General features: G+C 35.0%; 1 protein-coding gene and 1 pseudogene across 1 annotated transcript; one reads left to right on the forward strand and one right to left on the reverse strand.

The window, feature by feature from the left end:
- Positions 1-6,316: 6,316 nt before the first annotated feature.
- On the forward strand, positions 6,317-7,255 carry LOC116100771 (olfactory receptor 52E4-like). Its single transcript, XM_031384503.1, has one exon. It carries the CDS (start codon positions 6,317-6,319, stop codon positions 7,253-7,255), a length of 939 nt encoding a protein of 312 aa, XP_031240363.1.
- A 7,908-nt stretch (positions 7,256-15,163) lies between these two features.
- Positions 15,164-16,101, reverse strand: LOC116100772 (annotated as a pseudogene).
- Between the last annotated feature and the right edge of the window lie 9,535 nt (positions 16,102-25,636).

Below are 25,636 nucleotides of genomic sequence, written 5' to 3' on the forward strand. Positions count from 1 at the left end.
CCCGTGCCCACCTGGCCAGAATCCCGTGTCCCGTGGAACAGGGACCCCGCGAGAAATCCCGGTCCGTGACAGAGCAGGTCTTCTAGTGCTCACAAACACCCCTTCTTCAGGACCCCCTCCCCATGTTGGTACAAAATGGAGGACTCCCTTTTTTTAGTGGGGGTCTCCCTCTTCTCCACCTGATCTGAGGAGCCCAACCCACATTCTACCTGAGGAATGTCAGAATGTAAGGAATTGGCAAAATTACAGGCTCAACTTCTGGCAATATCTTTCCATGCAAACAAGGTATCCCCAGAAACTTAAACCTCAGCCAATAAAATTCCACTCTAAGAAGAACCCCTTCCCACTTTCCAAGGGTTATATAGACCCTGTTCACTCAGAATAAAATGTACAACTTTTTTCATTGAATATCATCTAAGAGAGCTATGTCATTGAATGTTGTCTAAAAGTGCCGAATCAAAAAAGAGCTGTAACACTGAAATCTTTGGAGAAAATCTTCTCCTCCCAACACTCACTGCCAGACCAGGATTCAGCTGACCAACTAGTTCAGATTTTACTTCACCCTTTCTGCCCAGTGTGCAGCAGGATCCAGACACCCCATAGAAAGACATGGAACTCAGAACTTGGCTCTGCTTCATCCTTTCCTACTTGATGTGCAGCAGCACCTGGACCTCACCAAGGAAAGAAGCAAAAAAAGAAAAAAAAGAAAAAGAAAACCAGCATAATTAAAATTTATTTAAATGCAAGGAAGATCCACTATTTTTAGTGTAGCAGTGTATCAAAATTCACTGATATAAGGACTAGAGAAATGACTCAGTGATTAAGAACATTAGCTATTCTTCTAGAGCACCCAGGTTCAATTTTCAGCAGCATTTTCATGGCTCACAAACCTCAGGTCTAAAAGATCTGATGCCCTCTTTTGACCTCTGCAAGAACCAGATGTTCATGTGATATACAGACATGCAAACACTCACAGATTAAATAAATAAATAAATATTTTAAGCTCATCCATAAACTTATTTTATATTCTAACTGGCCTTTGAGATGGAGTTTTTTATTCATTGTGAGTGTAATATCAAAGAAAAATATTTACTATTATTTGAAACATTTATCAAAACTCAAATCTTTATTCTTTCAATTATGTATCTATATGGGACCATATTTTCTTCAAAGCAATGTACTTCAAAAATTACAGGAATAAATATGAAAAGCAAGTCACTAAATTTCAAAACATGTATTAAAATTTGGATGTATACCATTTTTTTGTTCTGATTTTTGCTTTTAAAATTTAGCATATTCTCATATGAATATTTTATGAGAATATGCAATAGACATGGTATATTAAACAAATATTTTTCAGGGTTAATTTTGAATATAATCATATAAAGATATAAGTCATATAATGTATAGCTTTCTAGAGCTTCAATAAAATTTAATAGAGTTAAGTGGGAGCAAAAACCAACAATCCTGAGGCTTGCTGGTTAAATATATTAGAAGCAATTCTTTACATTTATTAGATATTCACTAATTAACTAGGTGTATCATCACTAAAGTGCTAGGGAGATAACGAAAGGCCTAATATGTACTGAGTGAACCCTGAACCACTGAGCTACATTTTGAGTTTTTCTTCTTCTTTAAATAAGGGTGAACCTTATAGGGATTAATAAAATGTACAATTTTAAATATATAATATTATTTTTACACATATATGTTTACATTATATGATATATATACTTATGTATGTATATATAACATATATCATTGGAATATCCCCAGTGGAGTTCACATGGCATACAAAGGTAAAATTTTTAGTTTAAATGTTTCATTTTTTACTTAAAGTTTTTGGAAATTTCATGAGTACTGTAGTTAGATTATTTCCATTCTTCCCCCTCCCACCTGCTCTCATACTCTCCACTCCCTGTCAAAGTTATGGCTACTTCTTTATTACTAATATAACACAATATATATACATACATGTATATAATTTTTATATACATACAAACAATCTGCTGAGGTCATTTAGTGTTGCTTGTTTGTACATGTATTTTAGGACTTATGGCTGATTTCTTGGGACTAGGCAATTTATCAGAGAGAACTTATCCTCTCAAAGGCCTTTAATTCCCTGTAACTCTTCATTTAGATTTAGGACCTCTTCAAATTTCTCCCATTCATGTTGTCATGAGACTACTATGGCCATTATGCATTTATTGCTTAGGCAACCATTTATTGAGATTCCATGTGGTAGTATCTCTGTCATGGCTAGAAGACACTGTCATGAAGATAGTATCCTAGTCCTCTGACAATCACAACTTTTGTGTCCCCTCTTTTTCTGTGTTCCTTGCGTCTTATATATAGGCATTGTATTTTACATGTACCAGTTGAGGCTGGACTCCTTAACATCATTTAGTCTCTCCATTTTGAACAGTTATGGATCTTTGTAGTAAAAGATGAACACTTTTAAACCTCAGCTTCATACATTTTCTTTTCTTTTTAAAACATTTATTAGTAACAAAATAGAATATACATATAATTTTGGACACTTCTTTTAATTATTTCCTTTTGGAAATTATATGTATATGTGCTGGAATCCAGTTTATAAGTCATTAAATATGTAGAAGGTCTACTGTGAGATTGTCTCCTAGAAATAACAGGGAAACATCACCCAAAATTACTTTACCTTCAATAGGACCACGTAAACAAGACCTGAAACATTACCAATAGCCATGCATGCCAACATAGAAGAGTTGATCTTACCAGGCACTATCTTTAAACAAAGGTTTATAGGCAACAAGATATGCTGAGAGTGAAAGAAGTAGTGTTCTTCCAGAAATGAGATACCTAATATGTAATCCAATGACAAGGGGTTAATCCTGATGTGACTATCATGTACCAGTAACACTGATCAGACTAAGCAGGTTATATTTATACAATTATACATATATGAAAAGGCTTGAATTTGAGAGAGAACAAGGCAGGGCATGAAAGAAGTTGAGGAAGGAAATGGAGGAGAGAAATGATGTAATTATATTTCAATTTCAAGAACTTTTAAATTTGTATCTTTAGCATTAATTAGTGCTGACAAGTTTACAAAATATTTTTTCCAACTGTGAACTTCTACAAAGTTCCAAGAATTGGTACTTTCAGCTCTTTTAATTTTAAATATTCTGTGCCTTTGGTATTATGCTTCCTTTAGCTTGTGCATACAGGTTGATACTATTTGGCATTTTATATATTCTTTTTCTTGAAAGCCTATTTGTTGTAATTATAGCACATGCTGTATTAATACCAATGGAAAAACACCTTTTATATCTTGATATCTGCTGTCTTAAGCATTTTTAAAACAATTAAATTAAGCTTTCATAAAATTTTACTCTATTACCATTTTCTTTTTATAGATAAGATTAATTAAAATTTGAATTCTATTTGAAATATTTTTAAAGAAAATTATGTTATAAATTTCTGATGGCAAAATTTGAAATTAATTTTTTCCTGCTACTATGCTCCTTGTCCCATTTCTACCAATTTATGTTTTTCTATATATTAGTCTTTATGACAACTTTTTTGCCTGACATCCAGTGACTACAAATATGAAATCCAACATTTTTTGAAGAGCTCTGTTATTGCACTTACATTTGTATGCTACTGGAAATGCTGCCACAGTATCTCTGTGTATTGGTTTTAGGTATGATGATAGCAAACAGGTCCACATTAACCACAGCCTAGATGCCCAGGAAATGGAACATAAGCTGGTATCATAATGTGTCGTATTATATGATGGAAATGTTGCAAGTGGGTTGTTTCTTGCCATCATATATGCTTGTGAATATCTTAGCATTTTTACTCTCCCGTTTCTCAGCTTCCCATATCATGTTTTCTTCCCTGTACCATTTATATATGGAAGAACTAAACCCATCATAGAAATAATTCTCTCATGCTGTTTATACACTTATCAGTGCCATGCATTGGATGTTGTGGACCTAAGTGATGTTGCTATAAACTAAAAAGATAACAAGCTTTGACACCACAGTAAAAAATCGCTGTTTTCTGAATTCTGGCATAGCAGACTAAGGATTCTAATTTGAGACATGTAGATTTTGCATACGAGGGGAGGTGTGCTAGATTCACTTAAATGAATTCTTTATGATTGGAGTAACTTGAAAATTTGTTATTTCCATGTTGTCCATGATCTGGTAAATAACCTGTCACCAATGCTCATATAAATAACCCTAATTAAAGTTGTTAATTCACCAGGGAGGAAAACCCTAACTATTCTCCAGTTTTTTGGTTTGTTTTCTTTTTGCAATTCCACCAGTAAATATTGTCCTGGATCGGTACTGTGTGACCATTTCTCCTTAGTTAACTCTCAATAGGAAAATGACAGAAAAGCTAGGAACCTGCCTTCTCATTCGCTGTGTTAAGATCCACACTCTATTCTGTAGAATAAGCATTGTCTTATATTTTCTGTTTCTTCACAGTATATTACACATCTTCAGTGATATAATCCTGCTCTGTGATTGTAAATCCAAATCATCTTTCATATTTCATGCTTTCATATTTCAATCCAATAATGAAAGGTAGTTGTCATCAATTCTAGGGTTTAAAAAAGTAGTCACGGGAGGATTAACTATTTTTTTCAGGAAGAGGAAAGTTTAAATCCTTAGGGAATTGTGATCCTGTGGGTAATGGGTGGGCAGTGAAAAGTCTACTGCAGCAGAAAGATAAATTTTGCTTTTCGGGGTCAACATACAGAATGAAGCCAAAAGGGGAGGTCTTTCTCTGCCTGCCCTGAAAGGCCACAGGCCACAGATCATGGACAAGGCAGCTGCTGCTGCTGAGGTCTAGGCTCTGGAGTAAGGTACTGAAACAAAAGAGATGAAATGTGACAGACAGGGACAAATGACACTTCTGAGATGCTGTTGAACCTGTGGGAAACAGGGGTGTTTCAGACTATGTAGCACAGACATTGTAGATGTTTGAATGTTAGAGGTGTTAGAACAGGGTAATGTCTTTTATGCTGTTTCTTCTCCATTTCAGATTACCTAAAAACATATTAAACAAAGTTTTAATATAAGGCTCATTGTTTTATGTCAGTGTAGATTTTTCTTAGTTCCTTAAGAATTTCATACAATGCACTTTGATCATTTGGACCCTCCCCCAGTTCTTCTTAGAAACATTGCCCCTTACCTACCCACCCAATGTTGTGTCTTCTTTGAGAGAAAATGAAAAGGTTTGTTTAAAAGTGTTAAATATCTATAGACATTTCAATAAACAGTTTGAAAAATTCCTTGGAAATATACATATTTCTATCATCTGTATATTTGAAACTGAATCTTATCAAAAGAAAGAAAAAGATAGAATGGAAGAAAGGAAGGATGAAAGAGAGAAAAAGAGAACAAGAGATAAAGCAAAAGGGACAAGAGAAAGAGAAAAGGAGAAAGGGAAGAAAGAGAAAGAAAAAGAAAGAAAAATAACCTCCCACAACTTTCCAGCTCCACAGGAAGAAGGAAAAGACCTCTTTTACTCTTTCTCATAAACCTGTTTCTCAGACCCACAAAGAAAAGGGTACTGAGTGTCCTAAACCCATTTCTCCAAACGTGATTGCCGTCACTCTCATTCCATATTTCATATATTATAAAGGTCCCTCCCCCTCCTTTCCTTGCTCCCTTTCTTCCTTCCTTCCCCTTTCATCTTTGCTGTATTCCTGTCTTCCTTCATAAGTGTTACCCCATTTATGTAAAGCTCAACCCCACATGCACCACACCTTGTGTTTGATGCCCAACACTGTAAACCAAGTAAATATACAAAAATAATGAGGGTGGGGGTTACAATATGGATTACTTTTGTAGGGGTGCAGAGAACTGTAAGATTTCTGAGCTAATCCTTGACTGGTTTGAAGTGGTGTTAACACCGTGAAGTCTTATTGTTCATGGCATTGGCTTGCTAGCATCAGCCACAATATTTCTGGAGAGGAGTAGAGCACTGGTTCTGAAGGACTGCAGCTTTACTTAGTGTTCACGAGGTACCTTCTTTATGTAGCCTGGGCCAGGAACTCAGTGGAAGAACGTTTGTCTAGCACATGCAAGCCCTGAGTTTAATTCTCAGTGTAAACATTCTTTCAAGAGTGCAAGTCATTGTCATCCTATGTCTTAGATGTTTAACTTAAACAATCATGTTTATGTACTTAAATATCACCTTTTAAAGATAAGTGTGTTTGTGTGCATGTGTATGTGTTCACATATATGGTTGATCATGCATATATACATTTCAAATGGTTATGGGTTGTTTTTTTCTTTCAGATTTCAAGGACAGAGAGGGAATGTCCAGTTCAAATGGAACTGAGTTCCACCCCTCTTTTTTCCTCTTGCTGGGAGTTCCAGGCCTGGAAAAGATGCATGTGTGGATTGGCTTTCCTTTTGGCTTTGTGTATTTGATTGCCCTGGCTGGGAACATCATTATCTTGTTTGTAATCAAGAATGAACACAGTCTTCATCAGCCCATGTTTTACTTCTTGGCAATGCTGGGCTCCATTGATCTAGGCCTGTCCACATCCACAATTCCCAAGATGCTGGGCATCTTCTGGTTTAATTTACGGGAGATTAGCTTTGAGGGATGTGTGACCCAGATGTTCTTCATCCACATATTCACTGCAATGGAGACTGTTGTGCTGGTCGCCATGGCCTTTGACCGCTATGTTGCCATCTGCAATCCTCTGCGGTACAGCCAGATTCTCACCAACAGGACAATAGGACTCATCCTGGTGGTGGTATTTGGAGTAAATTTCATTTTGGTCCTTCCTTTAGTATTTCTCATTTTGAGGCTTCCTTTCTGTGGTCACCATATAATTCCTCATACTTACTGTGAACACATGGGGATTGCTCGACTGGCTTGTGCCAACATAAAGGTGAACATGATATTTGGGTTAATTCTTATATCAATGGTGCTTGCCGATGTCCTTCTAATTGCCATCTCCTACATGCGGATCCTAAGAGCTGTCTTCTGCCTTCCATCCCGGGATGCCAGGCTCAAAGCACTTAACACATGTGGCTCCCACATCTGTGTCATCCTGGCGTTCTTCACTCCAGCTTTTTTCTCATTCATGACACACAGGTTTGGCAGGAATGTTCCTGCATACATTCATATTCTCCTGGCTAATCTATATGTCGTTGTTCCCCCTGCCCTGAATCCTGTCATCTATGGGGTGAGGACTAAGCAGATTCGGGAGCAGGTTTTAAGCATCTTTTGGAAGAAAACTTGACATAAGCTATCTCAAAGAGATGCATCTTCTTCTGGGGGAGAAAGGATTGTATTTGTCAACTAGAGAATATTGCAACAAGAAAAAATAACTTTGCAACATTAGTATTATTACGTTTTTATTTCACTACATACCTAATACAGTACAAATGGTATGATGAATATAAAAACAATCACTATGAAAATGTATGGCATACTGGCCAACAGAATGGATCAAAGGATAAAAACACTTGCCACTAAGCATGATAACCTGAGTTCAATGACAGGAACCTGCTTTGTGGAAGAAAAGAAACAACTCCTACAAGCTGTCTTCTAACCTCCACAGATGCATATGCTGTGACACAATGCATACATGCATACACACACAATTAACTAAAGAAGAATGTGTGGAATTTCTAAGGACTGGCAAAATTGATTTGGAGAATTTCATTACTTTCTAGTTTATCTCTGAGTGGTGAACAGGATGTAGTTTATTCTGTTGACATATGTATATATTATATACACACACACATCTATATGCATATATATATTATATGGGACTATATCATATTTTTATAATATATATATACATTATATACTTACGTATTATGAGTTTTTAAGTTTGATATTCTTTCAGTATTTCTTAATTTCTTTTGTATTCCATAATTTTATTGATATTTTATCACATATCACAAACTCAGTCGTGAAAATATAAAACCAGCAAGGTATTTAACATTTCTAAGGGTTTTCTTTTCATTTTCCATGCCTATTCCATCTATGAGATCTTCCCCAACTTTAGCTAATTTTCAAAATAACTAGTTCACTCTCTGTAGAAGAGTGTACATGCATGTGTGTGAGTGTGTGTGTGTTTAGTACCGATAGATAAATTCATAAATATAGAAATGTAGAAACAGAGGAAGGGAGAGATAAAGAGAAAGAATGAAGGAGAGTGGGAGAAATGCCAGGAAGAGAGCAGAAGGATAAAGAAGAGTGACAACTTCATAAAACATCAATATAGTAGAAAACTTAAGGTTGTCAAGAATGGATGGATCCCTATACATGTAAATAATATTCTCCAAAGAAAAGTCAAACTTTAAGCTCCCTAGAGCAATTGCTCTCAGACTCATGAATTTAGTTATCCATTCATTGACCTTATGTTAAGCATCTCATAATGCCCAACCATTTCTACCTTGTGTTTCTTCTTCTGAATTGAGAAGTACTGCAGTAATAAACTCACTTTTGATTTGTGTATACCTCACCTTGTCTTTTAACTCAAAGAATAATTGCTTAGCAATGCACATTTTTGTTCTCCAAATCTCAAGTACAACATACACACAGTATAGTTAGTTTAATAAACTTTTATAATCACATAAACAATGAACTTTCAAATATCATTCTTGAAATGTTATGTTTCCTTTCAGTGACTTGAACTTTCCAGATGTCTTCAAGCCTAACGTATTTCCTCCCTCATTCCCCTCTCTTTTAGAGTTTTTTCCATTCAAAACACTCCCCAACCCTATGCCTACATTCATATAACTGAGCAGAGGCTCCAAGGAGCTCCAGAATTGAGACTTTGAAGCTGTCCTGGGCCTACTACTACTTAGTCATTGGGGTTGGGAATTAGACACCAGGTAATCCCTGATGAGTGACACAGTATTTTTTAATGGAATTCCTAGATTTAGACCTACAAAGTAATATCCACATGCCAATTTGGTATGACTCAAAGTAATTTTTGAGATTTCTATTTTACAACATCTTACAAAGAATATTCACATGTACATGTGCATACTTTACAGGGATATGAACTTGTGACCACAACTCACCCCAAAGTATGTTGAGCTACTGTCATTACAGCATAGGTCTTCATGCTCTGACCAGTTAATTGCTCCCAAAGTAATTTTTGAGATTACTCAATATCCAATATTTGAGATAACCTTATAAATTTTATATTAGATATATTATACATATGTACTGAGACATATTTATACTCACACATAAATGTGTGTGATTTATTCATATGATTTAAAATATCTATAATTTATTGCTTGTATCACATTAAATAAATACACTAAATTATCCATTCTAGATAGACTTTGATTTTTATTAAATTTTTCACTGTTATGAATAAAATTGTTTTTTAATATTTCTGTACATATTGTTTTAGAGATATATACTCAGTTTAGAACTCCCCAGAGCATGATTGCTGGGTGATAAATATAGCTTTAGCATAAATGGAAAGTACCAGTTTTCTAATATTGCATCCTAATTACAGATTTGTCAATTGTGTATGATAGTAACAATTGCAATACATCCTTAGAAACACCATTAGTTTTGTTGGGAGCTGAGAGGATGGATGTTCATTTGCTTGGTACTGTTATACTGAGTACAAATACAATGCACTGTGGTTGTGACATAATCTCCTAATTACTAATGTGAATTTACTGGCTATTGCTCATTAGCTTTTCCTTGATAGCAAGATACCATTTAAATTTTGTGTCTAATTTTTAGAATACAGTCTTCTGTCTTACAAAATTATAAAGCTATTTTTAAGGATTGCTATCTTTCTCAGGGATTTGTTTTAATTTCACTATCTATACAGATTATCTTTTCATTAATTTAACGGTAAGTTCAAGGAATTCAAATTTTCACTAGCTGTGAAGTATTTCTTATGAGAATTAACATTCTTGTGTTCTACTAAAAAAGTTTTTCCTAAACTAATGCCATAGAAATGTTCTTTGTAATCTTACCTTTACCATTGGGCTTATATTCCATCCAGAATTGATTTATACATATAGTATAAGATAAGGACTAATTTTCCTTATGAGTATCTCAGTTGAGTCACAAACCATTTTTCTTTTGTAAGTCCATCTCTGTACAGTGAGTGATGCTTTTGTTACAGACCAAGTGTCATTATATAGAAGAGTTGGCTCCTCTACCCACTTGTTAGTTTTCTATCCCAATGCCAATATCTCACTCTTTTAAAGACTATACTTGGATAGTAATGAGTGATGGTTTCTGATATGGCTCAAACATCTTATCTAGTTCAAATGAAAGTGATGGAGAGTCAAAATCCTAAGATACAGAGGAAACTAAGTCAATCAAAAGTGAAAACAAACTGGTGAGTGTTAGGAAATTTTGCTGGATTTTCTTGACATAGGTTATGAGTCATTAAGTTTCATGAAGTGGGGATGAGACAGAAAATTGAGAAATAAAAAAGATCTAAAACTTAAAGGCCTAACTGTCTGGTGTTGACCTGATTCCTAAACTCTCTGTTCTGGAAGTGAAAACTTGGTCCCCAGTTCTGGTCTACAGTTGCACTTCTCGGAGTTGGAAGAATCTAACCCATTTCCCCACTGGGCTCCAAACATTTCATATTTGATTTGCAGCCCACAATACACCAGTGATTGTATTCATCATCTTACCATCCTACCAAAACTAATTTCTCTCAATAATAATAGGTGTTACACTACAAAGCCAATTCTTCAACCTTGATAGAAAAAGAAAAAATAAAACATGAAACTTCCACTTCAATGTGCTATCTTTTCCAGAAGTTTGACAAAAACCATCATTTTAACAGTTCTTATTTTTGATGTCAGCATTGGAAGTACTGAGATACATTTGGTAGCTATAGCTACTCCAAAAAATAGATGACATTTCTTGTTCCCAAAACAACAATTGTATGGCCATTTCTAGAGCAAAGACACCCTGCAAATGTCTTTTGTAATTAGTAGACTACTAGCACTATAAATAATGTGGTCCAGCATTCTGATTCTTCTCCCATTTGTATGATGGTTTGTTCAGATACTTAATGATAATTAATGCTTCAGGATCAGAATATATTTTTCCTTTAACAAATTCTAAATTTAATGAAACAATCATACAGGATACAACCTTGTCAAGGATTCCAGTAGGAGATACCTGAATGGCCAGCTAGCTCCTCAGACAGGTATACAGATGCTATTTGGTCTGAACTCATATTGCTGATACTGTTACAAAAAGCAATTCTAAATAACTTGTCCCTGATAATCTAGAGGTGATTTGGGTATTGTATATGTACCCTTTTATTTCTGCACAGCAGTCCTACTCAGCTGATATTTGACTACAAATTAAGAGTTACATGAAAGATGTGGCTGCAGAGAAAGGGAGAATCAGTTGTCTCTAGATACAAGCTCCCTGATAAATTATCCAATCTCAAGTGGTCAGCTCTAAACATATATACACATGAGCAAAACTAAATAAATTCAATATATGTTTTATATATATATATGTGTGTGTGTGTGTGTGTGTGTGTGTGTGTGTGTGTATACACATATATGTATTTGTATAAGACAATTATAATTAAAGAGAAAGATAATTAATTTGAGAGGAACTAGGGACAATTGGGAAGGAGTTAGAGGGGCTGATGGAATATCAGGGTTTATTGCAAGAACTGGTATAGCTAATTACATGGTAGATCTACTTTTAGATCTTTTGAGAATTCTCCATGCTGTAATAAATGGACCAGTTTATAATTTCACCAAAAGCAAATAAGGGTTCCCTTTATTTGCATTGTCACCAGTATTTGTTATCTATTTAATTATTGCTTAAACCTTGGCCACAATGACTTGAGTAAGATGAAATCTCAAAGAAATAATTTGACTTTTCCTAATTGCTAAGGATGTTAAACACTTTAAAATGTATTTATTAGCCATCTTTATTTCTTCTTTTAAGAGGTTTTTTTTTTTTTTCAGGAAAGGACAACATGACAGGCTTGTGTGTGTGTGTGTGTGTGTGTGTGTGTGTAACTTCATGTTCCTCCTTGAGGAAATATTCTCCCTGCCAAGGTTATTGGTGTATGTCTTCTCTTCCAAGGTTAATGACTCCATGATAATTAGAGACAACATGAGTCTGGGAGCCAAAGGCGTGTCTATGTCCTTAGCTAAAATGGTAAATGCTGGAACTTTAATAAAAGACTTTAAGGCTGTGAGAAAGAACTCTGAAAACATGAGTTCAAAAATATATAAGCAGGATTTTTGAACTACACATAATATATGAATGCAATAGGAATTGTATGAGGGGCTTCATGGACCTAATGAACATAGGCAGCTACACTATGAGACTGCTTGTCAGAAAGACACAAAGTCTGACAGATACACAGGCAAGCAGAGTTCAAGACCAGCCTGGGACAGGAAGAATTTAGGTCCAGGAATGGTTGGCGGGATGATCTCAAAAACTGGATCCAACCTTGCGAGCTTATTGTCTGTGCTTACAAAGGCAGGCAGATCTCTGGATTCATTTACAGTGTTAAAAAAAAAATGTGCTTGCTGTCTTTTACTAGGAGTCAATGGGGTTAAAGTTAAAAAATGCTGATTGGTAGGATAATCAAGAGGGAAACTTAGGTGGATGATTGAATTGTTATGTAAATAAAAGACTGGACTTTAGTCTGAGAGCTGAGCTGTCTAGTGATGTTCAGAAAACAGTCTCTAGCATAATGTAGGCTATCACTTTGAGTTGATCTTTTTGCCACTCCCAAACACTCCTTCTTCAAAACTCTTCTCCAAGCTGAGGCTTGTCCTTGTCACAGGCCTGTAACAATCCCATAAAAAGTAATTTACAGATTTAGTGAAATCTCATTCAAAAGTCCCATGACATTCTTCACAGAAATAGGAAGCAAAACATCCTTTAACTCTTATGGAAACACAGAAGACCCTTGATAGCCAAAGAAACAATGAACAAAAATCCCAGTGCTAGAGTGAATCCCAGTCTACATTTCAAGATATGTTACTGAGCTGTAGTACTAAAAAGAACATGATACACATATACACACAGACACACATACAGACACACACACAAACAGATATGTCAATCAGTGGAACAAATAGAAAAGTCAAACATCAGTTATGTAAATACAACCATTTGACTAAGGTGTCAAACTATACACTACAGACAAGATATCATCTTCAACAAATTATGCTGGGAAATTCGATGTGTAAAAACTATAATTAGATTCATATTTATCATCCTGCACAAAAATTTACTCCAAATGGATCAAAAAACTCAATGTAAAATATGAATGGCTGAAATTTCCAGAAGAAAATATAGGAAGCTAATATGTTTGAGAATGAACTTTCTGAATGGACTATTTGATTAGGAGTTAAGGTCAACAATTGACAAACATGGATTTCATAAAACTTACAAGCTTTTGTACAGAAAGGAAACAATTAGTCAAGTGAAGAGGAAGCCCATAGGATAGGAGAGAAATTTCAACAGCTATCCATTTTACAGAGGGTAAATATCCTGAGTACACAGGAAAACTAAATACATAAAGAATCAAGACAACAAATGGTCCAATTAAGGAAATGGGTCAACCACATTCATGATGAAGAGGGAGGATCCAGCCTAAGGCTGAAAGCTGTATCTAAGTCTCATGTAGGTCTTGATTCTCCTTCTATAATTTTAATAGATTGATATCCAGAGTATAAATAGAACTAAACAAAGAAAGAAAACACTTATAATAGACGAACTGCTCCAACAAGGGCTTCATAAAGGAAAAGCTTCACTATGTGTGCGATGTCATTTTATTGTAACCTAAGTTTGTATTTCTTGATGAGTTTTTATGTGTTTGTCATTAATCTGCTTATAAAATATCTATGAAGTTTGGCTAAATGTTTAAACTTTGCATGGTTGTCTTTTATTGTTCACTTAAGAAAGGTTTTGAAAAGTTAAGATTGTCTGATATGAGTTACAAGTGTCTTATTGCAGTATTGGATTTGTGGTTTTCATTTTCTTAGTATAATGTAAAAAACAAAATTTAAATATTTTTAAGTGACCAGTATTTGAGAAGATACTATAAAGGTAAGAGAATAAGTGAAGAGTATGCTCAGTTGGCTCTCACCAAGGCCTAGTGGGTCCATGACCACAATGCATTTCTGTGAATTACTGTGCATTTCTAGAACGTATGTGGAAGAAACATACTTGGCATATAGATTATTTCATGCTTGGAAGGGGCACTAAATGCTTGTCTATTTATGGAGTCTTCATCTAATTGGCTCAAACACACACACACACACACACACACACACACACACACACACACACACACACATACACCTTCCTTCTGGAAGATATGGTGTTTTTGTATAGCAAGTGAAATTAAAAATTTTTGGTAAACTTTTTACCCTGGTTAATCTGAGACAAAGATATCTTTGTACAATTTTGGTGGTTCAATACAAAGATGAGATTTATTCTGTGTATGAGAGGCTTCCTTGTGGTTATACCTAAGAGTATTCTTCTCTTTCCTCTTTTTATTTCTCTGTACTTTAGTACTGTATCCTTATTACTCCATTGTACATTTTTTGCCATCTAGGAAAATTCCTTCTTGCTTGGATGCAAATTGAAAATTCTCTCCATATTTGACATTGTGTAATTGCTGCAGTTGTATTTTTCAAAAGTGAGAAGAGGCTATAAAGTGATGCTGTAATATTTTATTCAATATTTTTTCCATCATTACATAATGATAGGAGCCAATTTTATCATAAAAGAAATTGGAATTATGATTGATTTTGTTGGTCAGAACTCCTGGAACCCACATCTTAAACAATGTTTAGCCAACCCCCAGTGCAACCGTGATAAACAATGACATTACAACTCCCTCCTCAATAATCAATGGATTCTTTATAAAAGTATTGTGAAATAGTATTGTAGCTTCTTTATCCTTGAAACAAGAATCTAATACCCATTATAGGAAGGAAACTCATTTATCAATCAATGATATTTTATACAGACTTGGAACAAATATTTGCTAAAATATGTATATTATTTACTGCCCATGAATACAGAAACAGTGTGTTAAGCATATTTTGTAAAGCAGTTATCCTATTTAAACTTATTTACAAATAAGTTCTCCTCTTTATCAAGGAAAAAATCTGGTAGAGTACAAGTCATGAGCTCACTGTCAAACTCCCTTACAGAAAAATATCACCACACGATCTCTAATTTGTTTGGTTCTCACCCCGTAAATAAGACGGTTAAGAGCAGGTGGAATGATCACATACAAGTTAGCAAGGAGGATGTGGATATACTGTGGAATGTTGTGTCCAAATCGATGAGTCAAGAAGGAGAAAAAGGCTGGAGTATAGAAAGCTAAGATCACACACACATGGGAACCACAGGTATTAAGGGCTTTGAGCCTGGCTTCCCAGGATGGGAGTTTGAATACAGCATGAAGAATTTTCACATAGGAGATAGCAATCAAAATAACACCCAGCAGTATCATAGATATGAGTATTAATCCAAATAATACATTAACTTTGATGCTGACACATGCCAGTCGGGCAATGTGCATATGCTCACAATATGTGTGTGGTATGATATTGTGTCCACAGAATGAAAGCCTTAGAATAAAAAATATAAGTGGAAAAAACAAAATGAAATTTATGAGTAGTCCAACCCCGGCAATAATACAGATCATTAAGCTGGTTAGGATTGTGTTATATTGGAGAAGATTAAAAATAGCAATGTAGCAATCAAAGGCCATAGCTACAAGCATAAATGTTTCAATGCCTGTAAAGAGATGTATGAAAAACATTTGAGCTATACACTCCCCAAAGGCAATCTTATGAAAGCCAAACCAGAATATGCCAAGTGCTCTGGGAACGGTTGCTGTAGACAGGCTCAAGTCAGTCAAAGCCAGCATGGCCAATAAGTAGAACATAGGCTGGTGAAGGCTGTGCTCAAGATGGATTACAAAGAGAAGAATGACATTCCCTAGGACAGCAATAAGATAGACTGTTCCAAATGGTAAACCAACCAGACCTGCAATTCTTCCAGTCCTGGGATTCCCAAGAGCAGGAAGGATGAAGGGTGAATCCATGAGCTGTTGACTGGTGACATGCTGTCAGGAGCCTCTGATAGAGAGACTCATCTGAAAGAATCTACATAGGACCTGACAGCACTTCATCAGCACTAGTAATGGATAAGAAGAGAAAGGATGTCATTAGTGTCACTTCTCATAGAGTGCAGAATTGTGTTTTCCTTTATATTTACTCTCCTTTTCTTTTTACTCATGTAAATGTAATATGAAGAGGAATATTTCTTAACAAATAGATGAATATTTAGATGCTGTTGCAAATAAGCTAAATGAAGTTTTGTCTTTATATAAACCAAGTCTTCTGTGGAGATGAACCTAGCCAGTTCACACAGGCTTCTGTATAGGCTGCAACATTTTTAAATATATACTTATAAAATTTCAGGAAGTGTTATCTGACTGATAAATGATTACAAGCTCAGACCACAGATAATATTGTAGCTTTCAAAAATTTCCTTCAAATGGCACTTAAATAAATAACTAGAAATGTGACTAAAAACATATGCCGTGACCAGCTTCCACATATAATCTATGGAACTCTTTCCTGCTCCTTAACTTACTTGTATTGTAATCAAGGACCAAACGACATGGGCTATCAACTAAAGGCCCTCTTCTCTGAGTGGTTATCTAGAGGGTACTGACATTATTTTTGATTACTCTATAGAACATGATGATAAGATACTATTGCTGAAGACATCACTCATTTGAATTATGTAACATGAAGAAATCAAAACAATACTGACCTGGAGACTCCATCTCTCCTGGATAATTTTCATAAAACTGGAGATGCTATGTACACTACAAGAGAAAAAATAAGCAAACATCTTTGACTTTCATTAACAATTGGCCTGGCAAGATAAACTCACTAGTGTAATAGTAACATAAATAGTGTAGAAGAAATCATACACTGCTTCAGTTGATTTAAAGCCTGTTCCAGAAGCTGAAGTGATGGCTTGGTGATTAAGAATGCATAGTGATCTTCCAGAGGACCCAAGTTAGTTCCCCACCACTCATAAAAGGCACCTTACTATAATATAATAGTCCAGCTTCAGGGTAATGTGCCTAAACCTCTGGTCTCCATGGGCACTCCACTCCTGTGCATGTACACACACACATGAGAGAAATAATAATAATAATAATAATAATAATAATAATAATAATAATAATAATAATGATACCCACTCCACAAAAGGAGACTAATGTCTCTGCTATTTAATGGGTCCAAAATCCAGACTGATCAAGTCATATTCTCTATAGAAGAACCTAATACTAAATGAACATAGTAATACTCTTATCTTTATAACCATAGATTGGGTTATCTCCCAACACTAACCACAGAAGAACAAAATAAATTATATATACACGTACAAAATTCTTAGGATTTTATTAGAATCATATTAACCCTTCTGCTTTTTCTAGATATGTGGTGTTTTTATTTTGTCACCAATGAGTGAAGATCATTGTTTTGATCTTTGGAATGAGAACTATAACTTATGAGGCCATGGTTTCTCAATATTCAATGCAACATAATTGAACTTGGATATGAAAATATTACTTTTGAGAGACTAACTCAATCTTTAAGCACTAACCCTTGGACTTTCATTTATGTCTTCTATTCCTCAAATCAATATTATTTGTGTACTTCTTTTTAAAATAATCCATATCATATCAAACTTTCTTCCCATGTGGGAAACAGTGAATGATATTGTTATTGTTTGTCATTTATCATCATTGTAAGAATTTGTTAAAATTGTTAAAATAATGATTCCATGAAATGATTTGAAGTTTAAGATTGTAACATTTGCTACTCAAAAGAAAGGCAAGAAACAGTATAGCTCCTGAATTAATGAAATTCCCTCACATCTGCAGCCAAAGAAATATCTCTACCATCAATATGAAGCTCTTTTATGACATCTTGGTGGTACCAGGATTCTTCTTGAAATTTTTTCCCATGGACTTGAGCTACAGTAAAATTACCTCATTGTTCATTTCTTTCTTGATCTGCATTTCCCTTTATAATAAGCACTGCTAGATTTTCCCCAAATTATTCCCAAAATGCTTTGAATTACCTCTGATGTCCCTTACAATTGAAGTCAGTTTAAATTTATCTGAGGTATATTCCCTTCAATCCTACTCTCCAGAACTTTTATTATGATGTCACATTTTTAAATGAAGACCAAGAGTAAGTGGCTTCCTGAAAATAATCTATCAACAGTAGACATTTGAATTAGCTAAAGTAGTATTAATAATAAAAAACAGAACACTTCTCTGAGCTAAAGAAATCAAGATGTTGTATGATATGTACAACCTTGAGAGCATAGGACATCAAAATCAAAATTCAGAAGAAGATGCATGCCTGGTAAGAGGAAACAGAAAACTAAAATCTCTAAATACACACATGTGACTGTTGGAGGGAATCCAACATAGGTACAAGAAACAGAAAGATGAACCAACATGAGCCTCCTCTCATTCCTTTACCTATGCTATGCAACTCATTCTCACAAAGCCATTTTCTGAACTCAGAACATTTGCTTCTAATATTCTCTGCAGAACTCCAATTCTGCTACAGATTATTCTCTGTGACTCTTCAATCAGTCCAGAATCTTCATCTAATTATGCTTCATGCAGAATTGGAAAAGGATGGTTATATTGATCACTCTCTCCATTATCACATCTGGAAAATAGTTGTGACCCAAAATACATTTGTTGATTAAAGATTGAATATATAGTAAATTCTTAGTTTCAATTCTTGATTTAAAGTTCATATGTTATAAAGAAAAGAACAGAATCACTTTACCTGGTGTTTGGGAATGTAGAAACAAGAAGTAAGTTAATTCTCATGAGAAGACTTGCTAGGTATGTGGAGAGATGAGTCTTATCAGAAGTATTTATGAAAATGAGGCTGTCAACAAACATGATATAACACAGAGAGATTGTTGAAAGTAAACTAAATAAAGTTTAAGAAGCAATTGAACATTATAATCAGAATTAGACAGCCAAAAATAACTGGTAAACTTTATGCATATTTCATCTTCCTGAAGAGTCAGGTCAGTCATACTATTATGCAAGCTGTATTAATGTGAAAAGCAATTTGAAAACCATTGAAAAGATGGCTTGGTGCATTTTCTAAAATCTGAGACAATTCATTCTATATAATGTTGACTTATTTTTAACATACATGATTCTTTTTTCTATATTATGGTGTCAAAACAAACACGATTATACAAGGAGAAAAGAGATGAGATATGAGACTTGTAAAATCTACCAGTAGAAAATCACAGTTGCTAGAAAATCCAGGAGGCATCTATTAAGAGAGAAACAGACCCAGAAAAGAAATGGGAAAGAATTGCTGCAGTCTCATTCGGCATGTCGCCTTTTGAGAACTTCTTCCTGGGAGATCTTCATTCATTCTTAAAATTACTGACAAAAACATAAGACTGGTTAAAGCCTTGAATAAAGGCAACACTAAATAGATTGAGCAGCTTGTATTTGTATACTTACTTGTATATAATAATGTTTAACATAAGCATGTAACAATAGTAATTAAAGAAAAGTACTGTGAACTGAGGGAGAACTGGGGTCTCTGGAGGGGTTGGCAGGAGGAGACAGAGGAAGAAAATCATGTAAGTGCATTACACATGCATGATACATGAAATTGTAAAAAAAAATAGATTTCAGAAATATAAGTAATAAAGCAACAAAGATGAAATTAAAAGAAAACTTTGAAATGTGTTTTTTTCAAGTATTCTCCAGTGTTGGGGGAAAATGTTTTCTCTTTAAGACCAGAATTGTTCTGCCATGAAAATAAATGAACATACGTAAGTTGGAGCAGCCACTAAGGTCTCAGACTGTCTGTCTAAGGGAAATCTGAATGTCTTGATACTTAAGGCTATTTATGTGAACTCAGGGAAGATTTGCTACCCAACTCGTTCAAAAATAGATAGAAGTGTAGCTGTAAATGCATCTTTGAGAAATAGGGGTTTTATTGTAGCTCAGTGGTACAGATATTACCTAGTATATACAAGGACACAATGCTTTAACAACAACAATTTTAAAAGTGCATTTTTCATTATCTGGTATAGAGAACGTAGATTTTAGACCAAGAAAGGATCCATGTCATGTCAACTGCTATGTTTATGGAAGAGGAGGAACAATGCTTTTTTTTAAAAAAAAAATCTTATAGAGGCAAGCGGATTTCTGAATTCAAGGCCAGCATGGTATACAGAGTGAGTTCTAGGACAGCCAGGCTACACAGAGAAACCCTGTCTCAAAAAACAAAACAACAACAACAAAAAAACAAAAACAAAAATAACCAAAAACAACAAAAAACCCTCATATCTTTAAACTGTTGTACTTTTTATTTATAAGTTACAATTATTATAATCTTGGTTTTTTTTTTTGGGTGTTTTGGGGGTGTGGAGGGAGGGGGACAGGGTTTCTCTCTGTAACAGTCCTGGCCATTCTGGAACTTGCTTTGACCTTGAATTTAAGAGATTTTCCTCCATCTGCCTCCCATATGCTGGGATTTAAAGGTATATGTAATAATGTCTAGATACTATGTTGAAATATCAGAATACTTTAGATGAATGAAAAACAAGAGCCAACACACACATGCAGATGTAAATCAGAATGGAAAGTTCAGTGTATGTTTTTCAGACAATAACAAGTGTTTGGCATTGGCCAAGATTGAATTACTTTTATGTTTCAACGTGAGTTACAAATGTTAAAGAAAAAGTTATAATTTGGAAAAAATTAACAGTTCCACTTCCTGTCTTAAATAATTTTCAAATCACCAGTAACATAATAAGTTTCAGTAAAACTGTTCTAAAAGAGAGAGAGCTAAGAAAAAGGAGCAGTACCAAAAAACAGAGGAGAGACAGGAAATTAAACAGAAGAAAAAGAGAGAGGTTGCAGAGAAATGCAACAACACTGAAGCAAAGGCAACAATGAGCGTGGCTAGAGTTTATTAAAGACTTCCTTTGTTCAAAATCATTTATATATTGTAAAAAATTAATAAACTAAACAATAAACTGAGCAGATCCTAATGAAAGTCTACCATCTAGAAATAAGCGCATGAACATCTTGTCTCCTCCAAATAAATATTTTAATTATATACAAATGATGAAGGGATTAAATCAATAGATCCTACTTCAAGACTTATCAATTATGTGGCCAAATTCACATTGCAGCCAAGTTGATACCAAATTCACCAACTTCAGATAGAAGTGCTGTTGACAGAATCTGCAGTCATAACTACTCCAAGGTTATCAAACTGAGGCTCAAGTTAGTTCTGGAGTTCAAAATCTTCCTCTGTGACCAAGGACTGTTGCCCCCAGGTCTTTGTGGAATCAGATCACAATGACAATGTGTAATTCTCACACAGACATATGGGCATAAAGTGTACACCTGCAAGGGACCCCTTGAGACTTCAGAATTTCTCCCTTCAATTCCCCAACTTGCATAATTCTATAATTTATAACTTCTTAATTTCTAATTACTCTTTTCCTACTAATCCCACAAGAATATCTTAGCTAATGTGAATTCTCTGTCTTGTTACATAGGGGCGCTATATTCTCTAATGATTGAGACATTTTTAAAGCAAAACATTTTCTTGCTAATGATGAAGTCAGCCCCTAAGGACTTTGGCTTGGGATTTGGAAAGCCATCCCACTTACTCAGATTGTGTGTCCACATGTTTCATGTTTGTATTTCTTTCCCCCATGAAACCAAGTCTTATTAGTTTAGATTACACTAATCACTTGTAAATATTCAAACAATTAACTCTCAAGTTTCAGAAATTCAGAGGACTAGTAAACGTTCTTTAATTAAATGTTTTCATTGAGCCGGGCAGTGGTGGCACATACCTTTAGTCCCAGCACTTGGGAGGCAGAGGCAGGCAGATTTCTGAGTTTGAGGCAAGCCTGGTGTATAGAGAGAGTTCTAGGACATCAGGGCTTCACAGAGAAATCCTGTCTCAGAAAAAGGAAAAAAAAATGTTTTCATTGAAATAGAATTGCATTGTTACCCCCTCATATTCTGTGCCCCAGTTACCCTCTCTCAAACCCCTCCCATGCTTCCTCTACCCTCAAGTTGATACCTTTTATTAGAACCAATAAAATTTCTAAGAATTCCTCTTCAGTTGCTTTTAGAAGGGAGTTAGAAGATTTACAATAAGAATACAAATTCAGATAAAACTTCATTAATTAATGACATCATGAGAATAATATATACTGTGCATAACTGGAGGTGTATGTAGTCATGCAGTCTGGATTTCTCCTCTAGTGTGTATTTGTTTGTATGTAAAGGTGAGTGTAAACATTTTTATTTAAAACAAAAAGGAGAAGAATAACAGAGTCTCTCACTGGACCAGAGTTCACCCAGTAGCCAAGGGTTTCTAGGTCCCTGTCTGTTAATACCCTGAAAACAATGGGATTACAAGCATCTCTGCTTTTGTACATGGGCTATGGTCCTCTAACTCAAGTCTTCAATCTTGCAAAGCAAGTACTCCACAAACTGAACTACCTCTCTTGCACCTGTGCCTGACTTGCATATGAGGAAAAAAGGCAATTTCTGTAGCTGTCAGCTATTGGACCTACAGTGGTATCTCAATAGTGACAAAATAAAATAAAAGCAATAGGCCCTTCCATAATCCCATCTAAGCAAAGATAACATAATAATGCTGCACAAAACTGGCTTCTTCTTTACAGTTGTTATTGAATATAGCACACACACACACACACACACACACACACACACACACACACAATGTATATATGTACATACAGAGGGGTGAGAGACAACAGAAGGAAGGAATTCAGGGGTAACAATGAGTCTATGTGTAAGGTGTCAGTCTACACAAATGAAATCAGTCAGAACTGGTTAGATTATGCTGAGGTGACAAACATTGATACAGATTTAGCATGTTAAATTGTACTGTATTATGATCTCATTTACCTGTGGGGGTAAGAATATTGTCCTCACTAAGTAAAAATCAGAGCAGTGTTTATCTACAGCTGAGAAGAAATTAAATGTGAATATATGATCAGGCAACAAAGCTTTCATTTAGGAGAGGAGTGTATTTTAGAAATCAGTGTAAATTTTGATAGATATGCTCATTGTCTTAAAAATGTCCACATACCAAATAACCACTCTGCATACTTTAACTGTATATAATCTTTGATTGAGCATTAACCACATTTTTTAAAATAAAGACAATATTTTTTATCTAAAATGTCATTTTACTGTGAAACACCTTATATTTCAAGGTTGTACTGGGAATATTGGAATCCTAACTATATTGCGTGTACATGTATACATGTGTATTTGTGCACATGGATGTGCATACAAGTAGAGAGCACAGGTTGGTGTCATGAGTCTTCCTTGATTGCTCTCTATCTTATTTCCTCTTTAGTGCTATTTTCCTTTTAAATGTATATATATCTATGTATTTTTGCTTCCAAGTCCACCAAAGCAGAGTATGATCATCTGGGATCCGTATGATGGAAAAAGAGAACCAACTTCTGTAAGTGTGCTTCTGACCTACAAACACATTCCGTGCCGCAACAAGACCACCCCATGTACACACACATGCTCACAAACCCACATATTATATAGATACAGATATAGATGAACACTATCAGTTTTAAATAAAAATAAAAAAGAAATAAGTGAATTTAAATAGGGAGAGGATAAGAAGTAAGTTCAATGTGGTGTCTATAAGTGTAACTCTATTTTTTTCCTTGACATATCAATTGAAGACTCTGTGGAATTTCTTGGGGGAGGGTGGGAGACTTTAAAGTTATGTACTTTTTGGGCTGGAGAGATGGCTCAGAGGGTAAGAGCACTGACTGCTCTTCCAAAGATCCTGAGTTCAAATCCCAGCAACCACATGATGGCTCAAAACCATCTGTAATGGGATTCAATCCCCTCTTCTGGTGCATCTGAAGACAGCTACAGTGTACTTACATATAATAAATAAATAAATCTTTAAAAAAAAAGTTATGTACTTTTACCAGCATTTGTTAATTATGGACAATAGTAGATTTCCTCATGATGCTTTCATTTATGCATATAATGAATTTGTATCACATCCCCTTCTAGCGCCCTGCTTTTCCCTTTTGCACTCACACTGAGTCCCTTCTCAGCTTTTCTTCTTGGTGCTTTCATGTTTTTCTTCCTTTCTTTTCCATTTTCTTTGGTGACCAACATTTTCTTAGTATTTGTCACAGGATCTAGGGAGGGAAATATTTCACCAGACCCTGAACTACTTACCAGTAGCTACATCATGTAGATAATATGTCTCCCTCCCATAGTGACCAATAAATGATTATTACTACTAAAGGAAGAATCAGGTCTCCTGAGTCATAGCTACTTAGCCCCTACTAGCTGCTACCATTATCTGTCTGTATGTTCTTAGAGGAAGATGAGATCTCATGCCATTTCTGCATGGCAGGGTGTGAACTGGCCTAGTCTTTGCACAAATACTGTGTCCATAAACACAACTATTGTGAGATCAAGAACACATATGATGGGTAATTATGCCTAGATTATAATAATGCATATTTTTCAAAGCCCTTTTCCTAAAATCATCTTTCTCCAAAATAATTTTAAATCCTTATTTTTATTTCTAAATAATAACTTTTAAAACATTTGTGTGTATGAAGTACAGAAATAAAGAAGTCATTTTAAAATGATTTCCTTCCTGGTATTTTTATACAATTATATTTTTATCATTTGAGAATTTTATACATACATATAATGTGTTTTAGTCAAATCCATGCCCTACTCCAACTCCATCCTGCCCAATTCCTCCCTTATCCTCCCTTCACTTTTTGCTCCAACTTCATGTTCTCACCCTCTGCCTCTCTTTCTCCCTTCTACTATTTCTTCCCTCCTCTCCCCTTCTCTCTCCCACACTCTCTCTCTCCTTTTCTCCCTCTCCCCCTGCCTCCCTTCTCTCTCTCACCAGTGTGTTCACTTCATGTTGCTTAAATATGCATGTGTGTAGGGCCATCTACTGGAGCATGAGTAGTATTTCAGGACCCACATCCCTGAAGTACTTACTCATCCTCCTCTAGGAACAATCATTTGCCAATAGGTCTAGCCTGGGGTACGACTTTATGTGCCCTTCCATACTGAGACATTCTAAACCTTCAGAAATATTTCTATACACAACTTTTAAACTCACCTTTTATTTCCTATGAAAGCAATTACACAACATACTGTCTTTATTATTCTATTGTTCAAAACCCCTTTATATAGAACAAGAAAACTGTTAAAAAATATATAATTTCATGAAGTATATGTGTACATGTATGTATAGGACATAATATATCTGTGTTATTATCATATCATATAATTTGTACCAAATGTATCATAAGTACTACTTGCTCAACAAATAAAACTAAATATTTATTTGTGCCTGTGCATTCCATGCTGTATCAAAACTATGTTATCACCTCCTTCCATTACACTAATTTCTACTGTTCTTTGTCTGTTTGCTTCTCTATGTGCATGAGAAAATCACATCAATTGTTAAATATGTTCCTAGTAAATGCAATG

This window comes from Mastomys coucha, unplaced genomic scaffold (assembly GCF_008632895.1).
Source record: "Mastomys coucha isolate ucsf_1 unplaced genomic scaffold, UCSF_Mcou_1 pScaffold21, whole genome shotgun sequence".
In the NCBI taxonomy this organism is placed as follows: Eukaryota; Metazoa; Chordata; class Mammalia; order Rodentia; family Muridae; genus Mastomys; species Mastomys coucha.